Source organism: Leishmania martiniquensis, chromosome 10, assembly GCF_017916325.1.
Source record: "Leishmania martiniquensis isolate LSCM1 chromosome 10, whole genome shotgun sequence".
NCBI classification, from domain to species: domain Eukaryota; phylum Euglenozoa; class Kinetoplastea; order Trypanosomatida; family Trypanosomatidae; genus Leishmania; species Leishmania martiniquensis.
In genome coordinates, this window is record NC_090145.1 from 84,236 (window position 1) to 106,088 (window position 21,853).

At 60.5% G+C, this 21,853-nt stretch overlaps 6 protein-coding genes across 6 annotated transcripts; all 6 read left to right on the plus strand.

The window, feature by feature from the left end:
• Nucleotides 1–1,325: 1,325 nt before the first annotated feature.
• On the plus strand, nt 1,326–2,075 carry LSCM1_07019 (uncharacterized protein; the record flags this gene model as incomplete). Its single annotated transcript, XM_067324412.1, has 1 exon — nt 1,326–2,075. One exon carries the CDS (start codon nt 1,326–1,328, stop codon nt 2,073–2,075), a length of 750 nt encoding a protein of 249 aa, XP_067180616.1.
• A 2,143-nt stretch (nt 2,076–4,218) lies between these two features.
• Nucleotides 4,219–6,219, plus strand: LSCM1_07020 (uncharacterized protein; the record flags this gene model as incomplete). The annotated part of the gene is made up of 1 exon (XM_067324413.1): nt 4,219–6,219. One exon carries the CDS (start codon nt 4,219–4,221, stop codon nt 6,217–6,219), a length of 2,001 nt encoding a protein of 666 aa, XP_067180617.1.
• A 3,583-nt stretch (nt 6,220–9,802) lies between these two features.
• Nucleotides 9,803–11,026, plus strand: LSCM1_07022 (uncharacterized protein; the record flags this gene model as incomplete). The annotated part of the gene is made up of 1 exon (XM_067324414.1): nt 9,803–11,026. The coding sequence occupies one exon, from the start codon at nt 9,803–9,805 to the stop codon at nt 11,024–11,026; it is 1,224 nt and encodes a 407-aa protein (XP_067180618.1).
• Nucleotides 11,027–14,513: 3,487 nt separating this feature from the next.
• LSCM1_07023 (uncharacterized protein) lies at nt 14,514–15,938 on the plus strand (the record flags this gene model as incomplete). The annotated part of the gene is made up of 1 exon (XM_067324415.1): nt 14,514–15,938. The coding sequence occupies one exon, from the start codon at nt 14,514–14,516 to the stop codon at nt 15,936–15,938; it is 1,425 nt and encodes a 474-aa protein (XP_067180619.1).
• A 1,562-nt stretch (nt 15,939–17,500) lies between these two features.
• Nucleotides 17,501–19,627, plus strand: LSCM1_07024 (uncharacterized protein; the record flags this gene model as incomplete). The annotated part of the gene is made up of 1 exon (XM_067324416.1): nt 17,501–19,627. One exon carries the CDS (start codon nt 17,501–17,503, stop codon nt 19,625–19,627), a length of 2,127 nt encoding a protein of 708 aa, XP_067180620.1.
• Nucleotides 19,628–20,434: 807 nt separating this feature from the next.
• Nucleotides 20,435–21,289, plus strand: LSCM1_07025 (uncharacterized protein; the record flags this gene model as incomplete). Its single annotated transcript, XM_067324417.1, has 1 exon — nt 20,435–21,289. The coding sequence occupies one exon, from the start codon at nt 20,435–20,437 to the stop codon at nt 21,287–21,289; it is 855 nt and encodes a 284-aa protein (XP_067180621.1).
• Between the last annotated feature and the right edge of the window lie 564 nt (nt 21,290–21,853).

Consider the following 21,853-nt stretch of genomic DNA (forward strand, 5'->3'; position numbering starts at 1 on the left):
TTTCTTCACTCGCACTTTTCGTGCGCGAACGACCAGAGCGACAGAGAGGTGGGGTGCGGTCGTGTAATGCTCAGGACGTGGAGAGACATGTCACAGTGCTCTCCGCGCTTTCAGCGACATGCGTCGTGCAGCGTTCATCTCTTCTCATACCGCACTGTGCTCTTCTCCTCATTGGGAGATGCAGAAGAGTCAAGTCATGGTCAGCGCTTGCTTTTCGTCTCTCACCACGGCACAGGTCTTTGTAGGGTGACGGAGAAGGTGCCGGGAGGGGAAGGGACTGCTGCGTCACGGTACCCGTCCGTGAGGAGTGCGACGAAAGGATGACGTGAGCGCAACAGAACACTTGTTGAAAGCCCCACCAGCGCCCGAGAGAGAGATGGGCATCGAGGGGCGCAACTGGAGGGCATTCCTGTTCGGTATACTCTTCCTACAAGGACAGGACACTCGCCAGCTCGGGTAGCTTGGGAACGTGTGCGGACGTGCGTCACGTATGCCTGCGATCATCGATTGGCTCTCGTCTCCTTTTTTGTTCCGTTTTTTTTTTCCGACGCTATCGCTGATGTCGTGTCTGTCTGCAGAGTGTTGCCGTCCTTTCTCATCATCATAGCGGCTTGCGAACACAATCAGCCACCACAATCAGGCACACATCACATGCGCGACGTGACGGCGTGTCATCTGCAGCGACGAGAGGGGCTGCTGTGCCACAGGAGGGGCTTTGTGCCTCGCACGGCGCTCTCGATCTTTCCTCCTCCTTCTCTGTATTCTTCCTCCACGACTGTTGCCTGCCCGCCCCCACCCGCTAACAGGGGGGGGGCGCAGCGGTCTCCATGCCCGCGGGTGTTGCTGTGTGAGAGGAGAGCCGTCGCCACTCTCCCACGTAACAGCACTCTGTCCTCATCCCCTCTCTCTTGCACTCATCTTCCTCACCCTCTCTCGCATGCTCGTGTGATGTGTCAGCCGCGACCCACACGCGCATACCTTCACGACGGTCGTTTTCCACAGGTGCTCTTGTGTGCACGCGTGTGTGTATGCGCTCGTATCAGCGTTTCGGTTTTCTCAAGTTTTCTGCTCGGTGTGGCTGCTCGTCTGAGTCGTGGCTCCTCTGTGGGCGGCGTGCCTCGTGTCACTGTGCCAGCAGGCGCCCACCCCCTCCCAACACATCAACACCGGGAAGCAGCAGGCGACCCTGCACAGGGTGGCATCTCACCATACGTGTACTACGGCACGTCTTTTCTGCGCCCTATTTCTCACATTGCGCAGCGCGGGAGCAAATCATTCTCTTCCTTCGCACATTGCGTAGGCAACAGGATCGACAGTCCGTGAGAATGGTGTACCCAACACACCCTCCGCACTCGTCACTGGTGAGGGCGGACAACGCTGAGGCGGAGTTGGAGCAGGCGCTGAAGGACGGTGCCGACACGCTCTACTTCGGCCATCATTTCGACTGCGCCGATGTACCCCCCGGCATCGCTGCGCTGCGTGAGCAACTGGAGATCCTGCACCTCGACAACAACTACCGTTTCACGAGCATATCGTCCCGTGTGACGGCGTTGACGAACCTGCGCTGGCTGAACGCGAGCTACTGCTCCCTACGTAGCGTGGACTCCTCCATCGGCCGCCTGTCGAAACTGGAGCGGCTGACGCTGAACAACAATATGCTGACTTGGCTGCCACTGGAGATGTGGCAGCTTAGGGTGCTGGAGGAGTTGCACATTGGTAACAACAAGCTCCGCGTGCTACCGGGAGGCCTCCTCTTCCTCCCTCGCCTTCGTGACTTGACACTGGAGAACAACCCTTTCTACACGCGTGAGGAGGTGGAGGGGGCGGCTGCAGCGACCTACATCCCGGCGCAGCTCGTCATCGACTGTAGTGCCTGCCGCATCAGCTCCCGTCACTATCGGGTGCTGACCACTTTCCATTCGATTCTGAGCCACCGCGACATTCCCTTCGTGCACTTTGTCTGCTCCGACGCGTGTGCCGGGCACCTGAGCAGCCGCCTCGAGATGTATGACCAGTCTCAACGAGAGAACAAAAACAACGAGCGACGCCCGACACACGCCACCTTTGATGGGTGAAGGTGAGGGGAGCGATCTTCGTTGAAGCGCTTAAGCGTGGCGGTGCATTCGCCGAGTGGCATACGTTTTAGTTTCACACGGATACGCCCACGGTTGGGAAGAGCGGAGTCGGCATAAGTGTGCGGCCGCCCTCGCTCACGACTCTTTCTCTCTCACGCTCTCTCTTTCTCTTTCTCTTTCGCTCCCTTCGCACTGCCTCTCCGTCGAGCCGCCGCCTTCGCCCGCTTTTTTTTCTTCGCAGCAGCGCTTTCTTCGCCCGTATGTCTTCTCAAACGCTGCTGCGCTATTCGCCTCGCCCTCTTTCGCTTTGTGTCGGGTCGGTCGCTCGTTGAACGGCCCCGCGTCACTCTTTCCTCCCCGATGTTAGTGGCGCTTTGTTTTTCGTGCGAGGGCGCCGTCGCTGGTGGTGTCCACATGCCGCCTATCCATTTTTTGGTGCCGTCCCATCACTTCCCCCTTCCCCCCATCCCCGCCTTCTTCTTTTATTATTTTCGGTCCTCCGTTGTATAGGTATGCCCGCCGTCAGGTGGGCAACTTCCGTGAGAAGATGGCGAGCCATCTGCGTATGCGTGGGCACGTGGCGATGTGCCGCTGATGTCCCTCCACCCCTATAAGGGCGATGCTCTCTCACTGTCCTCTCGCCGTGCCGGTCTGCCAGTTGGCGGTGCTTCTCCTATTGGCGTCAACACACCGCCCCGCCGCAGCCGACGCCTTTTCGCTCGTGCACGCTTTCACGCTCCTTATCGCTGCCGCCTGACCCCTCCCCCACCTGTCATGAGCGCCGCCTCTGCCGTTCTGCTCATGAGTGCGCGCCTGCTGTCCCTCGTCGCTACTTTCTTTTTTTTTCTTCTTGCGCCCGTCGGGGGCGGCTGGGGTGCGTCCCTCGCATGGCTCCTCCCCCTCTCCCCTCCTTCCCCCCTCCCACTCACCCTCCACACCACATTAGACGCGAAGGCAATCGATCACGCAGAGAGCGACAGGCGGGACGAGGCACCCTTCTCGGGCAATTTTCGGCTTGACACGCGAGGCGTGTATTTTGTGAGGCTTCAGAGAACAGTCAAGGGGAGATGCGGGAAGCCGGCGCAGGCAATGGCGATCTTTGAGGGAGAAGGGCTGAAGGAGAGGGGGCGGGGTGGTAATAGCGGTGTGTGTGTGTGGAGGGGGGGCGCACTGCTGTGGAAACCGACGGAGAGGGCGGAGACGGCGCAGAGCCCAGCGCGAATCGAAACTATGTAAAGCATTGTCAGGTATAACACCCCAGCAGCCGCTCTTACAGGCTACGATTATATATTTTTTTCTTCTTCCGCTCCCTTTAGGGGTATCCTTGGCTTTCTCAACGGCATTTTTGTCGACTACACACACCTGATGGCGCGGTCCGGCCTGCTCCGCATGCAGTGGCCACCGAGAAGAAACTGTGGCGCGGCAGACATCATCACTTCCTCACGTGCACTGTGACGGTTGAATGGGACGGCAAAGCAATGACGGAAAAGAGAGAGAGCTGTTACACAACACACACACACAAACATACATGTCTCCACGACCGCTCCCAAGTTGCAAAATTTGTCGCGGTAGCGTCGTCTCTCCCTGGCAGCTCGAGATCGCGTGCCCCTCCCCCCCTCTTCGATGAGAGTGCCCAGGGTGTGGTGGTGCTGCTGCCTTGTACATCAAGCTCGGGGGAGGGGGTCAGGCTGGCCAGCCACAGTGCGTTTTTTTTCTTCTCTTTTTGGGGCCACCGCGATGCTCTACCACCGCCTGCGCTTGGGCAGGTGTGGGCGGAGTCCGACATTTTCTTCTTGGGCCGAATCACATTTTCTGCTTCAGTCACAAGAGCGGCCTGCGCATGAGATCGTCTCCCGTGCGGGGCTTCGGGGGGGACGCATGGGCACTTTTGCTCTCTCCCATCAAGACGGCTCGGTGCCTTCCTTCTTCTCACCCTGGGAGAGGGTGAGCGATGCAATGACCGCACGCGGCCTCGCGCTCGCCGCAACTTCGTCTCTCCGTAGCGTCGACCCCCATCACCCGCTGCACGCTCCTCCTCCGTCTTCTTTTTGTTGTGTGTTTCCCTGCCGTGTGACTAGCGCAGGTCACGGTGCAGCGGCGCTTTTTTTCTTCTCGCTTCTTCTTCATCGGTCGACTTGCCCATATGTGCTCTCATCTCACGGAGCACGTCCTCTTCACCGCTCTCCGCGAGTACGCCTCGAGGTTGGAGGTGCAGTACATGATCGAGGAGGAGGTAAAGAAGTTTCAGGAGAAGGTGCTGCCGCGGCTCTTGTCGGAGGCCTTGGCGACTGCGTCTCATGCGGCAGCGGCGGAACCGACGGCAGGCGGTCTCACAGCCGGGGCGGTGACTCGAAGAGCCTCCTCGCCATCGCCATCGCCATCCGCCTCCGCGGCGCCGTCGCACACTTCCACCACCCTCAATAGCGAGTGGGTTCAGACGTTTGTCAGGGCCCATGCTGATGACGTCATTGGGCGCCAGCTGCCTCTGTTGATCTCGCAGGAGGTGCAGCGACAGCTGCGCAGCGTCAACGAGAGAGCGCAGGCGGCGTCTAACGAAGCCGCTCCATCGCCGTCACCTGGATCTCCGCCGCGCGGCGAGGCAGCGGGTGCTCGAGCGCGTCCAGATTTGCCGACACTCCCGCTTTCTCCTCCGCGCCTGCCTCTGGCACCTCCGCGCGAAAGGACGGCTGGATTGGCAGAGATGTGTCCCGGCAACCTTCGAAGTGGCGAGACGAGGGAAATTACCTTGGCGGCCTCTACTATCCATGACGAAGGCCGCCGGCAGCGCGAGCAGATTCTCAACGCCATCGCAGATATAGAGCATCAACTGAAAGCCACGCAACGTGATCTCAACGGGGTGGTGCAGCAGCAGCAACTGTCCCGGCGCCGGCTCGAGTACCTTTTCGAGTCGCTGCAAGGGGTGGGCTTGTCGCCGACGAGTGAGAGTGAGCCGTTGTCGCTGTGCGCGGCGCTGGAGCAGGCGCTGGACGATCGGCAGGCAGACGCTGTGAGAGCGCGACTCGCAACCGTGCTGCAGGGCCTGCTGCGACATTGGACGGAGGCGCGCCTTGGGAGAGGGGTGGGTGCTCACGACCAAGATGCCTCCACACTCGGTAGCTCGCCGTTGCCGGCGCCGCAGGCCGACCGGCTGCCGTATGCTCCTCTTGCTTCCGCTAAATCCTACGTGATGCCCCGTTGTAGTCACTACACACCGCCGCAGCGGCTGGATCACTCCCCTTCACGCCTGCATGGCGACTCGCCGTCCCCAGTTCGCATTGCCGCTGACGCAGCTGGCGCACCCCCGGCGCAGCCTCAGCATATGCCAGGAAGGGCCCCAGCAGACTTGGCCCTCATGTCTGAGCGCAGCCTAGCGTGCGCCCTCTACGGCGATGCGGGTGCCTCTCCATCGAGGGCGAAACGCTCCAGCAAAACGCGGGGCACTGTAGCATCGCTCGCAGTCGCCCAAGCTGCTCCCTCACCAGCACTGCCATCAGCACCAGAACCGCCGGCGTTCAGGACGGCCAGCGCAACATCGCCCTCCTCTTCACCTTCTGCCGCCCAGCATTCTCGTGCTCAGCCCGACGCCGATGAGACAGCTTCTCGGCTGGCGTCTCCGCCACAGGAATATATCGACTCGAGCTTGCGTGAGAGGGCTGGTAGGGGCACGCACGCATCGTCATCGATGCGCATGGCAGACGTGTGTGTCGCGACGTCGACCGCTGCTGTCTCTCCTGCCAGCTGCACGTATCGTTCCAACGCTCGTCCTCGCAGCGTTGCCCACCACGACGTGCCATCGTCCTCCATCATGGCTGCCTCTCCATCGAGAGGGAGCGCCTCTTCTCGCATGGCGTCACGCGCCGTGGTGCTCGGGATAGAGGCCGTGAATGTTCCCTCCGGCGCGCTGCCCGGTGCACTAAGCAGTCACGGGGCAGTGCGCGTGCAGTCTGTTGCCCCACTACAGTTAGCGGAGCGCGCCGGCATGTGCGGCGGCGACGTTCTGCTTTCGGTAGATCATCACCCCGTTGGCAGCTGCGAGGAACTGAGGGATGTGCTGGCAGCCGTTCCGGCGACGCAGCTGTCTATCGCTGTGGAGCTCTACAGGCAGACGATTCATCAGGTCATCTCCATGAAGCTTCAGTTGTAGCGCTACACATGCACATTTCCTGTAGACGCATACGCACGTGGGTGTTGGAGGTGGGGGAGGGCCTGTGGTTGTCCATCAACGCAACAGACCAGCATTGCAGCCTCCGTCGGCCACGGGCAGAGGGAGTGGGGGGGAGGACATTCTAAGCGTGTAGGGCTTTCCTTGCCCGCATGGATACTTTTCCGGCTGTTCCCCCCCTCCAGTGGTGCCTTTTCACCCTCTCCGTGCTGCCTCCCTGCGCGCGCGAAAACGCAGGTATGTGTGCCTCTGCCTGAGCACACCGCATTCGGTGCCGGCCAGCGCAGCGTCACCTTGCCGCCGTCCCTCCCCCTGTCTCTTTACGGAGAGTCAGCGCCGTCACACACGAGACTGTAAGCGAAGGCAAGCGAAAAAGAGGATACATGGACTATCATGGGCAAGGCCCACAGCATGGCGGCGGCAGCAGTGCGTCACCAGCCATCCAATGGAGGTGTGACAGCACCTGTAACGCACCATCCGCGCTACCTGATGCGATCGCTTCTCCCCTCGGCCATCCTTTGTTTTTCTTGTTTACTGCTCCCGCATGGCGGAGTAGGCGTGGTCATGGCTCTGGTCATCGGCACCTCCGCATCGCTGCTGATGCCCCTCTCTCTTCACTCCCTCGCCCCCCTCTCTCTCCGCAACTCATGCTGTTCTCATCTCATACCTTTGCACGACTCCTCCTCGTGTTGTTCTCTGTGTTACCTCCGCTCGCTGCTAAGATGCCATCCACTGCGGCATTTTTGTTTCCGGCTGTGGCCTTCCGCCGCTGTGGTGCGCCTTTGAGCCTTCAATCGTTGCCGTCTTCTCTTCGTCGCGCGGCGGTGTGCGCTCTGTGGCCCCTCGCGAGTGCGGCCGTCGCCGTGGACGTTTGCGCGTATTTTGCGTATCCGCGTGACTCTCTCGCCTCGCCATGCCAGCCAAGAGGAAAGAAGTAAAGGTGGAGGAGCCGCTCTTCGTGGACGAGGAGGGCAGCTACGTGCACGAGGTGGAGGGCGCCAGGTACAGGGGGGGAATACGGCGCTACGCACGTCCGGGAGGCGCCGACGGGAGCGGCACGGCCGTCTCACCGGCAAAGAACACCCGCACGCGGTCTGTTTCGTCGCCAGGCAAGGGAGGGGCAGCACCAACGCAGCCGCCGCCTGGCGGTGCAGCGCCGGGTGTGACAGCAGCCCACGACGCACTGGTATTTCGTCATGGCCGTGGCGTGTACACGTGCCCGTCCTTCACGTACGCAGGGGACTGGGCTGAGGATGAGATGCACGGCCGTGGTCAGCTCGCGTTCCTCGAGTCCGGCAACGTCTACGAGGGCGACTTTTACCACGGCTGCTTTTCTGGGCAGGGGACGTACCGGTGGCGCAACGGAGCGGTGTACTGCGGGCAGTGGCGGCTGAATCGCATGCACGGCGAGGGCATCTATACAGACGTCCAGGGACACGTATGGAAGGGGCGGTACTACAATGGCACGGGACCGGGGCTCGTTCGCCTCTACCCCTCACTGGAGCGTGTGGCTGGCCCTGACGCGTCATCTCCTGAGCCTACCGCCGTGACTGTGGCCGCCGCTGCGGCGCGCTCCTGAGGAGCAACTCAGCTCCGAAAGACCTGTCGCCTTGTGCGACATGGAGCGTGAGGGCGGCCACTCGAGCCGTCTACCCTGCACGGGGGGGGGGAAGACACGAGCTGTGGCGCTTTTTATCCCTTTCCTCGTCTCGTTCTCGCTCTCACCTCACCAAACGGGGCTGTGCTGAGTGAGTCGCCAACCGGGCAGCGACAGTGTGAGGGGACCGGCGTGGGCGAGTGCGCAGGCGCGTGTGTGTAGAGCTTTGCCTGCGGCTTTCTGTTTCACCTGTCTTCTCTCTTCCACGCAAGGACGATGTACAATACGTGAAGCGATGGAGGCATGCGCTCGCACCCCATCACGACGACGACGACGACCACCACCAGCAGCACTGCAAGAAACAGCGAAGTCGGGCACAGCGGAGCCGAAATCGGGCGAGCACCCTCACTGTGAGGGCTTCTTTGAATTTTCTTTGTGCTTGTGCATCAATCTCGATATGCAGCGGCAAATCTTCACTCCCCCTCCCCCCTCCGCGTGCCCAATACACACAGAGAGCGAGAGAGGGGCACAGGCGTACGAGGACGTTTCGTCATAGCGTTACGGCCATTTCTCGCCGCTCCCTCTCCTCTCTGTTGCTGCAGCGCCTCTGACAGATCCGTGCACGGGTGCGTGGAAAGCGAAAAAAAGGGAGGAATCGTGGTGACTCGGCGCACGGAGGCCCGGACTTGGGCCGCAGTCTTTTCCTTCAAGTCCTTCTCTGTCTCCAATACGCACTCTCGGGCTGTTGCTGTGTCCAGCATATGCGCGTGCACTCTCCAAACCGGCTGCCCCCTCTCTCTCTCTGCTCCTCCCCCCTCTGAGCACTCTCACGACCTCGGCCCTCTTCTCTCCGTCACACTTCATTCCTCATGAGCTGCACTGAATGAATCGCAGAAGGACTTCCCCCTCCCTTTTTTTCACACGTAGCAGAGACCAACGCTGGCTAGCGATACGCCCATAAAAGAAAAACGGAAGGCAAACACACACCGCAAGCATACATAAATATATATATATAGACGTAGCGTCCTTCAAGCATCTGCTTCCTAACGTTGACCTCTCGCTGCCTTTTCAGAGCCGATTGCGCGGATCAGGGAGAGCCACACACTCATCCCCTTCGCACCTCTCTCTCTCTGTCCCATGCTGGGTAATTCTATCCTGTCGCTTACCCTTCTTTGACACCACCGCCACTCCACGCCTCCGCGCCCCCCGGGGGGATTCCCGACATCCTATACGCAAGCATCGATAACGTACATCACACAACGCGTGCACGCCGCTGCGGCATCATCGCTGAAGTTTTCACGTCTCTTTCTCTCCCTCTCTTTCCACTCCCTTTGCGAGTACATCTCCCCTCTGACACAGTCTAGGCGGGTGCAGGTGCTGATAGGCGCGTCTCTATCCACCACAGGTGGGGCTGCAAAAAAAAAGAGAAACCAAAAATCTTTCTTATTTTGGCCACAATTTGGATCGACATTCGACTGCGTACGGACTCCTCTTCAGCCTTTTGTTCTGCTCTCTCGCCCCCCTCCATCCCTCTTTTTTTTTTTCGACTTTTTTTTTGCGGATTGCGCAGATTGCGTGACGAAGACGGCTGCGGTCTTCCTTTGGTGACAGCCCTACCTGCCGCGACTCTCGCTCACAGCACCCCATTCACGCACTCACACGACTCCCTTCTCCCAACACACACACACATTAGCGTTACTCTTTCACGTGCTTCTGTATTTTCGTCTTTGCTCCTGATTGTGTTCTCGTCTCCTTAACCTCACTGCTCGCTTACCCAACTCCCTCCCTCTCTTCCTCTCTTTGAGTGTGTCAGCGTGTCCGTAGTCGCGCGCGTTTGTGCACGCTGCAACCGTTTTTCTCTCACCACTGTCACGCAGAGTACCTCTCCTCTCTCCCTCCCCCTTCACCCATTCTGACCCGATCCTCTCCCCCCTCCTCCCTCTATCCCCCTGCACCACGAACAAAGAAATGCAGGCCAAAGGTGAAGCTGCGATGCGCGATTTGATCGCGGAGCTGCACGCCATGCAGTCTCCCTACGCAGTCCAGCGCTTCATTAGTAGCGGCAGCTATGGCGCGGTGTGCGCCGGTGTCGACAGCGAGGGGATGCCGGTCGCCATCAAGCGCGTGTTCAACACCGTCTCGGATGGCCGCACGGTGAATATTCTGTCGGACTCCTTCCTGTGTAAGCGTGTGCTGCGCGAGATTCGCCTACTCAACCACTTTCACCACCCCAACATCCTAGGGTTGCGTGACATCTTTGTGCGCTTCGAGGAGCCAGCGATGCACAAGCTTTACCTGGTAACAGAACTGATGCGGACAGACCTGGCGCAGGTGATCCACGATCAGCGTATTGCCATCTCGCCGCAGCATATCCAATATTTCATGTACCACATCCTGCTTGGCCTGCACGTGCTGCACGAAGCTGGCGTGGTGCACCGTGACTTGCACCCCGGCAACATCCTGCTAGCGGACAACAACGACATCACAATCTGCGACTTCAACCTCGCGCGTGAGGACACGGAGGATGCGAACAAAACGCACTACGTTACGCACCGCTGGTACCGCGCGCCGGAGCTGGTCATGCAGTTCAAGGGCTTCACCAAGCTGGTGGATGTGTGGTCGGCGGGCTGCGTGATGGCGGAAATGTTCAATCGCAAGGCACTGTTCCGGGGCTCCACCTTCTACAACCAGCTGAACAAGATTGTTGAGGTGGTCGGCACGCCCAAGATGGAGGACGTGGTCATGTTCAGCTCCCCCAGCGCCCGCGATTATCTAAGGAACTCGCTGTCAAACATTCCTGCCCGAGCCTGGGCGGCTGTCGTGCCCACGGCGGAGCCGGTGGCGCTCGACCTCATTGCAAAGATGCTCGAGTTCAATCCCCAACGGCGCATCAACGCGGAGCAGGCGCTCCGCCACCCGTACTTCGAGTCGCTGTTCGACCCGCTAGACCTTACCGAGGGCCTGAGCGAGCGGTTCCATTTCGACGAGTCTGTGACGGATGTGTGGGAGATGCACAAAATGTTCAATGCGGAGGTGGAACGCTTCAACAATCTGCGACAGAGGCGCGAGGAGGTGGCGCGGGAGCGTGCCGTGGCGGCGCAACAGCAGGGCGACCAGGTGCTGGGCGCTGATCATATGCCTCGAACACACAGCCTCATGGAAGTGGCGGGTAGTGCACCGGCCGCGCCATGATAGAGCCTTGACACCAAGCGCCACGGCAAGATGGAGTCCGTGCCCGTCCCCGAGTGCTCGTGAGAGCGCATGCACGATATTATGGGTTGCAGGAGCGAAAAGGCGATCGTTGCTTCAGCGGCACGCAAAAAAAAGAGATGGTAGTGGGTGTGGTGTGGCGGCGCAAAGTGCCACACAGCCAGCTCAGAGGGAGCTCGAACCAAGACGGAGTGACAGCGGAAGGCACGGCAGCAGCGCCAACCATGCAAGAGAGGCAAAGAAACGGCCTTGAATAGAGAGCTCGCACTGGTTCGTGTGTGTCGCCTCCATTTTTTTTTCTTGCGGCAATTCCTGCGCGTCTGGGCGTTGGCGCAAGATCAGAATGTCGGGGTCGTGTGCGCACATATGTGTGTGTGAGTGTGCCCCACTGCGCTGCTCACGCTTGCTGTGAGAGAGCGCGAAGGAGTAGACTGGAGAGGGGGCGGCGTCCATCAAGCAACATCAAAGGCGTATGTATGGCTGCTGAGACCCATCTCTGCGCCTCCCCATACTGCCTCTTCTCCCTCTCGTCCGGCATGTCCGCGCCCGTCTCCGTGCAGCAGAAATAGAGGTGAGCGTGAACAAGTCGCTTGCGTGCATTTTTTTCTTTGGTGCTGCGCCGTGTCTGCATCCTTGTGCGTGTGTGTACGGTGGGCCCACCCTTAACTGCGACCACACACATATATATATGTATGCATGCATATATATATATACGTATAGAGAGAGAGATGGGTGAAAGGGAACCTTTTGTATGGCGCCCTCCCCCCTCTGCCGTCGCCTCCCTCGTTGCCTCGTCACTTATACGGTCTCACTTCTGATCTCTCACCAAATATAAAGAAAAAAAAACGTTTTTTCCTCCTTTTTGCTCGACTTGTGCTTTCTGTCGTCGGCCGTGTCCTCCCCCTCCTCCTCCTTCCCCGCGATCAACCCCGACCCCGGTCAACGCATGAGAGGTTCTGTTGTGCAGGGGAGCCACGCATACGAAGCCGTGCACTCATGAGTGCTCGTATACACAAATAGAGGGAAAGGCGCGTCTGTTGTGTACACCCACTGTGAGCCGTCGGCGACGGTCGTGCAAGCACCATCTTCTTCTTTTCCTTCCACGGCCACCATTGCCACTGACATCGCCGCCGCCCTCTCCTCCTTCGAAAGTGGCGCTCGCGGCGCTGTTTTGTTGCTGTGTCTTGGGGCCGCACATTGAGTGCTCATGTGCGTTTCCTCTTTGGACCTCTTCACGTGCGCTTCTTCGATTTTGGCTGTCGCGCCGTCCCGTCTCGCCTCCGCCTCTCATGCCGGTCTCTCTCTCTCTCCCCATCTCGCTTGCCGACCTCCAACCGAGGCTCCCTGCGTAACTCTGTGCGGGTGAGCAAGCAGCAACGGCAAACAAACGACAGAAAAAAAAGAACGTATGGTAAGCAGCAAAGAAAAGGAAAGGGGTCGTCGATTGCTTTCCATCAGTGCCTCCGCGCATCTCTCTTTCCACTGGCGCATCGACATGGCCGAACCCCTCACTTTTCCCTCCCCCGCGAAGGAGACGAGAGGTAAACATGCATGACCAGATGTGCGCGGCTACGTGGAACGTGCAGTGAGGTGTGCGGACACCTGCACGCCCCTTTACCCGCAGTCATTCAGAGGTTTATGCGTATCAACTGCGCAAGCTGCAGACCTGAGGTTGTAAACCACGTACTGTCTCCACTGCTGGCGCTTACTCGTCCAGATGCAGGCATGCTCGCCGGCAGAAGTACGACGGATCGCGGGAGAGGAGAATGCCTCTCCCCCTTACCACCACCGCGTTGTGGACTGGCGCACGCAATCAAAATAGGAAGTGGCGAGATCATCTCTTCTGTATGGAGCTGCACTGCTCATAGCCGTGCATACGTATCACATGCGCTTCATCTCGCACCGTCGCGCATTTCCTCGTCCCTTTTTTGATGATAGTGCGCGCATATGATTCTTTGAGGCGTGCGTGTGTGTGTGTGTGTGCTGTGGGGGGTGGGGATGGTGGTGGCGCCAAGCAGCCCCTCCCCTGCCACTGCAGAGCCACTTGTGGCGGCGACGCAGGGCTGTGTGCGCACAGCGTAGGGAAGTCAGAGCGATGCACCGCAGCAGATGTTGGCGGCCAGGGCGTGGATGGCGCGGTGCTGGAGCGACGCGCGACTGTGTGCGCACATCTGTACCGCCCGTATGGCGTGCGGCACCTGAGCGTGACGCGGGCGCGTCTCTGCCGGGCCGTGCTCAGCTCAGTGGCGCGAAGGTGCCTGAGCCGCCCCTCCGAGAGGGATGCGCCGGGCGGCGGCCACCATCATGGGTGCGGTCGTGCGCTGACCTTCGAGGCGGTGGTGGGTAAGGGCTCGCGCGGGGGGAGGGCGAGCATCGAGGACGGAGCCGGCGCATTGCTGTGACGCGACTCCTAGCGCTGCTTCGCACCACCGCGAGGCGACACGGGCCTGTATGTGTGTGACGGACGCGGCGGCGGGCGGGGCTGCACTTCATGCTCTGTACGCTGCAGAGATGTTGACTAATGGCTTATCTGCCTGCTTCAGGACCTTCACAATCCTCAGCGTTGTGTTGGCGGCGCTCATAGCCTGCCTCCCACTACCTGAGCCTTTCCCCCTTTTTTGGTGTGCTACCCTCGACGGATGCGCGTGCTGGCTTTATCGTCTCGTCGAAGATAGTCTCGTGAACCCCCGGGAGAGGCCCCTTTTTGTCCCCACACCCTGCCCCTGCCCCTGGACCCCCGCCTCGCCTTTGGCCTCCGCGCGCTCGCAGCTCCCTCTCTCTGTCGCACCTGCGCACCTGCAAAGGATCGGGTGGCCGTCAGCGGAGAGGGCGGAAACCTGCTGAAGTAACACCCAAGCAAAGCAAGAAGAACAGCTCACCAACGCACCGTGCCCCGTGGGGCAGCAGCTGCTCCGCGGTAGCACTTGTCTCATCGTGCTAGGATAGCAGCTGGATGCCGCCTGTCGCCACCCGTCCCCGGCGCGGAACTGCGGACGTATTGCTGCATGCCTTTACGGGACGGGCGCTGCATAGTGCTCTGTCTCTCTCTCTCTGCAGCGCTTCGGCTCATTATCGTCTGCGCTTCATTCGCGGGCCCCTCTTCACTCCCTGCTGTCCCATCACGTTCTACTTGCTAACCAAGCCCATCTCCATCTCCTCTTTCACGTAGCTGCACAGAACGTTTTGCCTCCGTCGCCCACGCGTACAGCTCTGCTTCGCACAGGCGCACAATCGAGCACCAAAAAGAAGCGAGGAGAGCAGGGGAACGGGAAAGCAACACGTTCGCGTCGCGGAACCGCACGGCGAGACACTCACGACTTCCTTGCCCGCTCACCGCCGCCTCCGCTGTCGTCTCTCACACCCCCTTCCCCCTTACCCCCGCCCTCTCCCTCTCCCCATCCCCTTCCTCTCCATCCGTCCAGCGTGTCACGAACTTAAACGTCCACCGAGAACCTTACGCGAGTCAGCCATGTCGAAAACGCTCTACACCCTGTATGAGGCGCCGACGGGCTACGCCATCTTCAAGATTCGCGCGACGGAGGAGATCGGCGCCGCCGATTTCGCGCTGCAGAAAGAGCTGCAGGACTTCAGCACCTTCTCGCCGTGGGTGAAGCTCGTATCTTTTGCGCCGTTCGAGTCCCCTGAGAACGCGCTTGAGGACGCTGTGTGCATCTCGGAGAACCTGATCAGCACCTTCCTCAACAACTTCCTTACCACCGCCTTCGCTAAGAAGGTGGCCAAAGACGAAGCCAACTGGGAGCTCGGTGTGCAGGACCCGAAGCTGGGCAGCGCCATCCACGACGAGCTCAACATTCCGGTCCTGTGCAACGAAAGCGTAGCCGAGATTAGCCGCTGCATCCGCCTCCACGCCGAGAAGCTGCTGCCGGAGCACAGCGAGGGCGATGTTCCGCGCGCACAGTGCGGCCTCGGCCATGCGTTCTCACGTAACAAGGTGAAGTTTAACGTGCACCGCAGCGATAACATGATCATCCAGGCCTCGGCACTGATGGAGCACATGGATAAGGGCGTGAACCTGCTGGGCATGCGGGTGAAGGAGTGGTACGGCTGGCACTTCCCCGAGCTCGCCAAGGAGGTGCCGGAGCCGCTCAAGTATGCCAGGGTGGCGCTGCTCATCGGCAACCGCAGCGCGCTCGAGGCGGCGCCGGAGGAGGATGTGAAGGCGAGGCTAGGCGACATCCTGGAGGGCGATGAAGCACTCGCGGCGCGCGTGTACGAGAAGGCTGTGACGTCGATGGGCGGTGACATGGCGGAGGTGGATTGGGATTGCATTCGCACCTTTGCGAAGCGCGTCGCCTCCCTGGGTCAGTACCGTGGGGCGCTGGCGCAGTACCTCGTGGATAAGATGATGCTGGTGGCGCCCAACCTGACGCAGCTGATGGGGCAGACCATCGGCGCCAAGCTCATCTCGAAGGCCGGCTCACTCACAAACCTCGCCAAGTCGCCTGCGAGCACCATTCAGATCCTGGGGGCGGAGAAGGCGCTGTTTCGCGCCCTGAAGAAGAAGAAGGGCAACACCCCCAAGTACGGCCTCATTTTTCACTCTTCCTTCATCCAGCGTGCAGCGAAGGAGCACCGTGGTAAGATCTCACGCTACCTTGCCAACAAGGCCGCGCTCGCATGCCGCATCGACTGCTTCATGGACGCCCCACCGACAGTCTTTGGTGAGAAGCTGCGCGATCAGGTCGAGGCGCGTCTGAGCTTCTTTGACACAGGCAACAAGCCTCCGAGCAACAAGGCAGCGATGGCTGAGGCTCTGGAGCAGTACCAGCGCATTCTTCGCAAGCGCGACCGCAAGCAGGCAGAGGAGGACGCTGAAGAGGCTCCGAAGACCAAAAAGAGCCGCAGGGTCGTGGCTTCCTCGGAGTCCGACTAAGCCGGGGCTTCGCGCACCAGTGTTGATAAGCGTGATGCGCGCTTTAGCGTCGATCTCGCGTTCCGTCTGTGACTTCAGTCGTGAATCTCTCAGTTGCTGTCGCTTTCGTGGATGTGTGTGATGAGGAGGCTGCCATCGGCGTCCGGTGCCCGAAGCGCTGCGCCCTTTGGACGGCGGCCGAATGCGTTTGCTCGCATGCCTGCCCTTGTGTGTGTGTGTGTGTAGATGCCAGCCTTTCTCTGTTGTGCGGAGGGCCATTGTCTCCCTCCCTCTTTGGACGGCTCATGGGTGTTGAGTGCATTGACACTTCGGTTGTCTTCGCCACGCTTTTGTATCTTTTTTTTTCGTCCTCTCGGCTCCGGAGCACATAAATTGTTTCGTCTCTATTTTCGCGCTAAGTCAACCCCACGCGCTAGCGCGTGGGTATCTCGAAGACACCCATCTGCGCATGAACGCTGCACACACACACCCCTCTCCCCCTCCCTCCCTTCCTCGGGGTGGGTGTGTGGGTGGGGATGTCGGCGCAGGGACGGCGCTCGTGTGCGGAGGTGTGATGTGTTCCGACGACGCTGATAAGTAATAGGCCTGCAGGACGGAGTAACACAAAAGGGAAAGAGAGAAAGAGGCCGATTACGCCACCTCACATCGGCGTCTGCTCGCACGAAAGCGCCTGTGTGTGTGGCTGTGTGTGGGTGCGTCAGCGTCTGTCTGGGCGGCTGGTTTCGCAGAAGCGCACGCCCGTCAGGTGCCGCTACCCCTTTTCTCTCTCCCTCTCAAACTTCGTCATTAAAAAAAGAAGAGCATTAACCCATTTCCTCTTTCCTCTCGCCCTTGTTAGCGAAGTGGGTTCGCGTTGCACGCAGCGTATCGCACGCTTGATGACGGGTGGGGAGGGGGGCTGTTGGGGGCAGTGGGCGCTGGCGGAAGCGACAGCGATACACGTTCGTCACGGCGAACGTGATGTGCTTGTGGCGCCCCCCTCTCTCCTGATTTATCCCTTCGCTCTTAATTTCTGGTCGAGTGCCCTTTTTCTAGCGTCTCACTGTTAGTGATCCGTGACCTCTGACAGGAGCGACGCCGCCGGCAAGCGCCTAGTGCATTCTATGAGCTCTTCCCCCCAGCCCCCGCTGCACTCAAACCCAGCGCCTTCCCCATGCACACGTGTTTAGGCGACCGTACTTGACGGACTTCCCCATACGACTGCCTCTCTGTGTCCCCCCACTTTGCCTCTCCTTCACTCGTTCCCCCACCCCCATTCCCCGTGAACAGACGCATACACATCATCATACACGGTTGCACAGCACCTCTGCGGTGTCCCACATTGAAAATATATTTGCGTGTGTGTGTGTGCAAGGAGTTGTGCCAGTCTGCTTGTCGGAACACCTGCTCCCCTCCACCGAAAAGGCGCTCACAAAGACGCTGGGCCTCCTCACTCATACCCCCAACGGCGGCAGAGCGCATACGCTCTGCTTCTGAAAGAGAGGAGGAGGGCGCTTGTGTGCAGCGGATGCGCGACACCCCCTCTGCTCTTTCTCCTGAGACACTTGCGCCACCGCTTGGCGATGTGGCGCACTTCGTATGCTCTCAGACTGACGTCGCTCGACGACACGAATGGCGCTACGGCAAACGCTCCGACGGAGCAGTTGAGTGATGTCTACTTGTGCGCGTCTTCACCCCCAGTGATCGAGGAGTGGGCGGGATGGCCTTACGCGCCATATGTGGTCGCTGGCGGCATGCGGCACTACATCAACCAGCGCGGCCCCCTCCCGTGGCCTGCTTCGTCGACGTCGCCGGTGCTGCTCGCCGGCGGCACGAATATGCAAAGTACTGGAGAGGCGTTCCCATCACCGGAGTCATCAGCGGTGCCGCCTGGCGTCATCCCCCTCAGCGCGCTCTGCCGCGCGTACGAGGCAGCAGACGAGCGCAGCGGGAGCGCCTTCCTGCAGGTTTACCCCACTGGGGCTCACGGTTTGCTGTCTCCAGAGGCCAAGGCGATGCTAGCCGGGTGCACCATGTTCGTGCTGCGGTCGAGACTGTCGCACCTGCTACGCCTCCTCCCACATGGGCACTGCAATGAAGGTGAAGATGACTTGGACATGAGCGCGGTGGCGGTGCTGAGTCAGTATTGCTGTGCATCCAGGGCTGTGCCAGCGCCGTCGCCGAGCGCGTTGCGGTCTGCACGTGGCATGAACAACGATGGTGGTCACGCGCGCGGTCAACGGTGGGTGATTACATGGGCGGTGGAGCTTGTTGCGTGCGTGGCCGCGTCCTTGAAGGCCGCTGGAATGCCACTGCGCGTGAGCGACTGTGGTCAAGTCATCAGGACTTCGCTGCACTTCGGCCTCGGCGCAAAGCTGCAGCGCGATGCGGCTGCTGAGGATGATGGGAGCGCTATGGCATCCTCTACAGCACACACGCCAGCCACGGGGAGGTGCCCCTGCTACGCTGCGCTGTCCGTGCAGCTCATTGAGTGCGCACTCGCACCCTCGCATCCGCTTGACGTCTGCCAAGCTGTCGATCTCACGAGGTTTATGTACGTCAGTCACGTTCACCCTGCGCAAGCGCACGCGGAAGACGGCACAGAGGCGTACCAGCGGCTTATTGGGTTAGCAAGTCGAGTCAGCGACCCACTGCAGCTGCCATCGGCACAAGGTGCTTGGGAGGAGGCACTGCAGTCGTATCAGTCAAGCGCCGTCAGTGCGCAAAGGGGGGTGCTGTTTGTGCTGACGCACGATGTGTCGGCGCAGTCGGGGCCGGCCGCTCTTCTTCCCTTAACTGCGCGCGAAGAGCGAAGCCGCGCTCACGCCGCTGAGAAGCTGCACACCCTTGTGCTGCCACCGGCATTGCGTGACTACATCTTCGCTTCTCTCCGTGTGCGGAGTGCGCCAGCGTACTTCAACCACGTCCTTCTATGCCACGCCTGGTCTTCTGATGACGCGGCTGCCGAGGCCCACGCACGCCGCTGGGCAGACAGGCTCGCAAACGATGAGGCTCTGGCGCCTGCACGCGTTGCCGTGGAGTGGAGGGCGTCTCTGCGCGACGCAGCGCCATATGACTGTGTGTTTGTGACCTCCAACGTCGGTGCAGGCCAGACACTGGCACCGACGCCGCTGCAGTGGGTTCTTTACACTGCCCGCCGTCAGCTCGTCATTGCAGTCGCCAACCGGTCGCAGACTGTGCTGACAGGGCGGCGACTGGGACTCGGCCGCGCGGCTGCAGCGGCGACCAACGGGACTAATCTCTTTTCGATATCTGCGCTTCGGGCATTGGCAGAGCAGTGTGTCAAAGCACTCCCCATCGCTCGTGGCCTGCTGGGCTGGCACTGTCCCTGGCCGGTACCGTCGTGTGTGCAGAGCACGACCAGCGGCGCTGCAGTCCCGTCCGCCGCTGCGGTAGAGGAGGTCTTGTGGGCGCTGCGTATGCTGGGCAAGCTACGGTGGAGAGCAGCGCTGTTGTACGAGGCAGCTGGGGACTTGGCCGAGCAGCACCGACAGCTGCGAGCCTTGCGAGACGACGTGCAGCGCTGGTCGTCGCGTCGACGCGCGCGAGCCCTGGCGGCGGATGGTGTCACCCTAGCATCTGGGAATGCTGCCTGCACGTCCACCCTGGAGGACATTGTGTGCCACGTAGACGATGGCGACTGGAGCGTGCTGATCAAGGAGCTATCGAGCATGTTACCGCCTGCGTAGCAGTGCCGGCGCATTATCGTGGCGGCATGCGCTTTCGCACACCTGTGCAATGACGACGGCACCTCCCGCAACGTCTTTGCCTGCTTCCATTTATCGACGCAGCGAAGCCTGCAGTTACCACGGCACTCATCGCCTACATGAGGTGAGCAGTACATGATCACCTCACCCATGACCCGCCTTTCCTCTCCCTCTGTCTCCTCTGTTCCTCCCCCCTCTCGTCCACTTCGGCGGTTTTTGCCTGCAACGCCCACCACCGCGCTGGTGGGCTTCTGCACATGTGCTACGCACATGCTGCGGATGCTCCGCCTCGTCTTCCCGCAGCATCGCCTCTCTGTACTCCACCGCTCTCCCGCTCTGCTTTCTGTTTTTCCCCCTTTTTGCTGCGGCCCTCACCACGGGTGCTCTCGTTTAGCTCCGCCCAATACCCCACTGGCCCACTCGCCCTCGCCTGCCGTCATCTCCCCCCTCTCCCCTAACAGACACACACACAAACACACTCTGTTCCTCGGCAGACATAAGGACCTGTCTATTACTCACTCGCCCCCCTCCTTTCCGACGCCACAAGTGTCTCCATCAGCACGACTACTGCCATCGAGCTCAAAGATAACTCGCAGTAACCGTGGCAGCAAAGGGAAGCCGCATCTGCAGGCGCCCTTACGGACACTTCTACTCCCCCCCACCCCTCAGCGAGCTTTCCCTCTCTCGTTGAAGGCCTTTTCCCTTCCCCATTCTTGGATTCGCTGCGCTTCACTCGGCCCTTTTCGTTTTCCTCTCTTCACATCGGACGATCGCTTCTCGCGGCTTGCGATGACCCGAAAACGGGCTGCGGCCGCACTCCTTGTGGCGGTGTTGGTGATGCTGATCGCAGCGAGTGCCGCGGCGCAGACGGGCCAGACGTGTGGTGTCACACCAAACCCGTTGGCCAACGTCGACTACAGCGACGCAGCGGTGCGGGCCTGCGTTGTTTCCCGGTGCATGACGACGCTGAGTATCGCGCCCACCTTGACGACAAATGGGTATTGCGACGGGGTGGCCACCCTGGAGTCATCTGTGCCGTGTGCGACGTTGGAAAAGGGCTACAACGCATATTACGCGTGCCTCGTGCGTGCGCTAAATGGCACGACGATGCCCGGCCTCGGCGCTTTCGGCACGGAGGCCCAAAAACTTTTCGCCACCCCTGGCTTCCCGTACCACCTCTCTCCTCTCAGCTGCTACGCGTGCAACCACTTTCGCCTAACCGTGTTCCCGGTGCTGGGAAGCAGCTGCTCGAACTGGACCTGCGCCTCTGTCTCCTCTCAGAGCCCGTCTGCGGCAGCTTATGGCCAGCCTGATGAGGGCTACAACTACCGCCTGTGCAGCACGGGCTGCATCACGGGCATCATGATGATCCCATTTGTGGTCCTCACGTGCGCCATCTTCTTCGCATGTGGTTGCTGCTGGCCGTCGCCGTCGCTGAAGACGACCTACAAGGCAGCGCTCCAGGAGGAAGAGGCGAAGAACATCCAGCGCTCTGAAGATGACGACGGCCCGCAATATCGGGCGGTCTTCGACTACGATATTGCTCACGAGCCGGCGCCGGTCCGATATCAGGGGCGCCACCCCGAAGTGGCCGAGGATCGCTCGCCGAGCGAGCAAGTATCTGCGGTGCGCAGACACACATAGCCCGCGTGGCCACCCTTCTGGGCCGAACCTGAAGCTCGCGCGTGCGTGTGCGAGAAAGAGTTACAGGAAAGAACGAGGCCAGGTGGCTCACAGAAAGCAGGAGAGGCAGTCGGCGTTGCGAAATGCGCCGAGGTCCGCCTTCCCTTCCCCCACCCCCATATACGCCCAGCAGAGAGCACCGCCAGAGCGGCTCCACGCATACTGGTAAGTAGCAAGCACGCATGCTCACCGAGGTGTGGGTGGCTTAATTGGAGGGGGGTGTCCGCACCGATCAGTCGCCTCGCCCCCTTTAGTTCTTGACATCACACAGACACAGATGCTAGTGGCCTCGCCGACACAGGCTGCACGTTGGTGTGCGCATGCAGATCTTCGTCTGCGCGTACGTGCGCGGCTTCGATAACCTCGCATCCATCCTGTGTCGCTGTCCCCGTTGCTCTCTTACTATCCCGCGTCCTTCGCGGCGTGGGTGTCTCCTCCTCTTCCTTCACGGATGCCGATTCGACCGTTATGTGTGCCTCTTCTTGCTTCTCCGATTTATCTTCTGCCCTCGACCACCCATCGCCC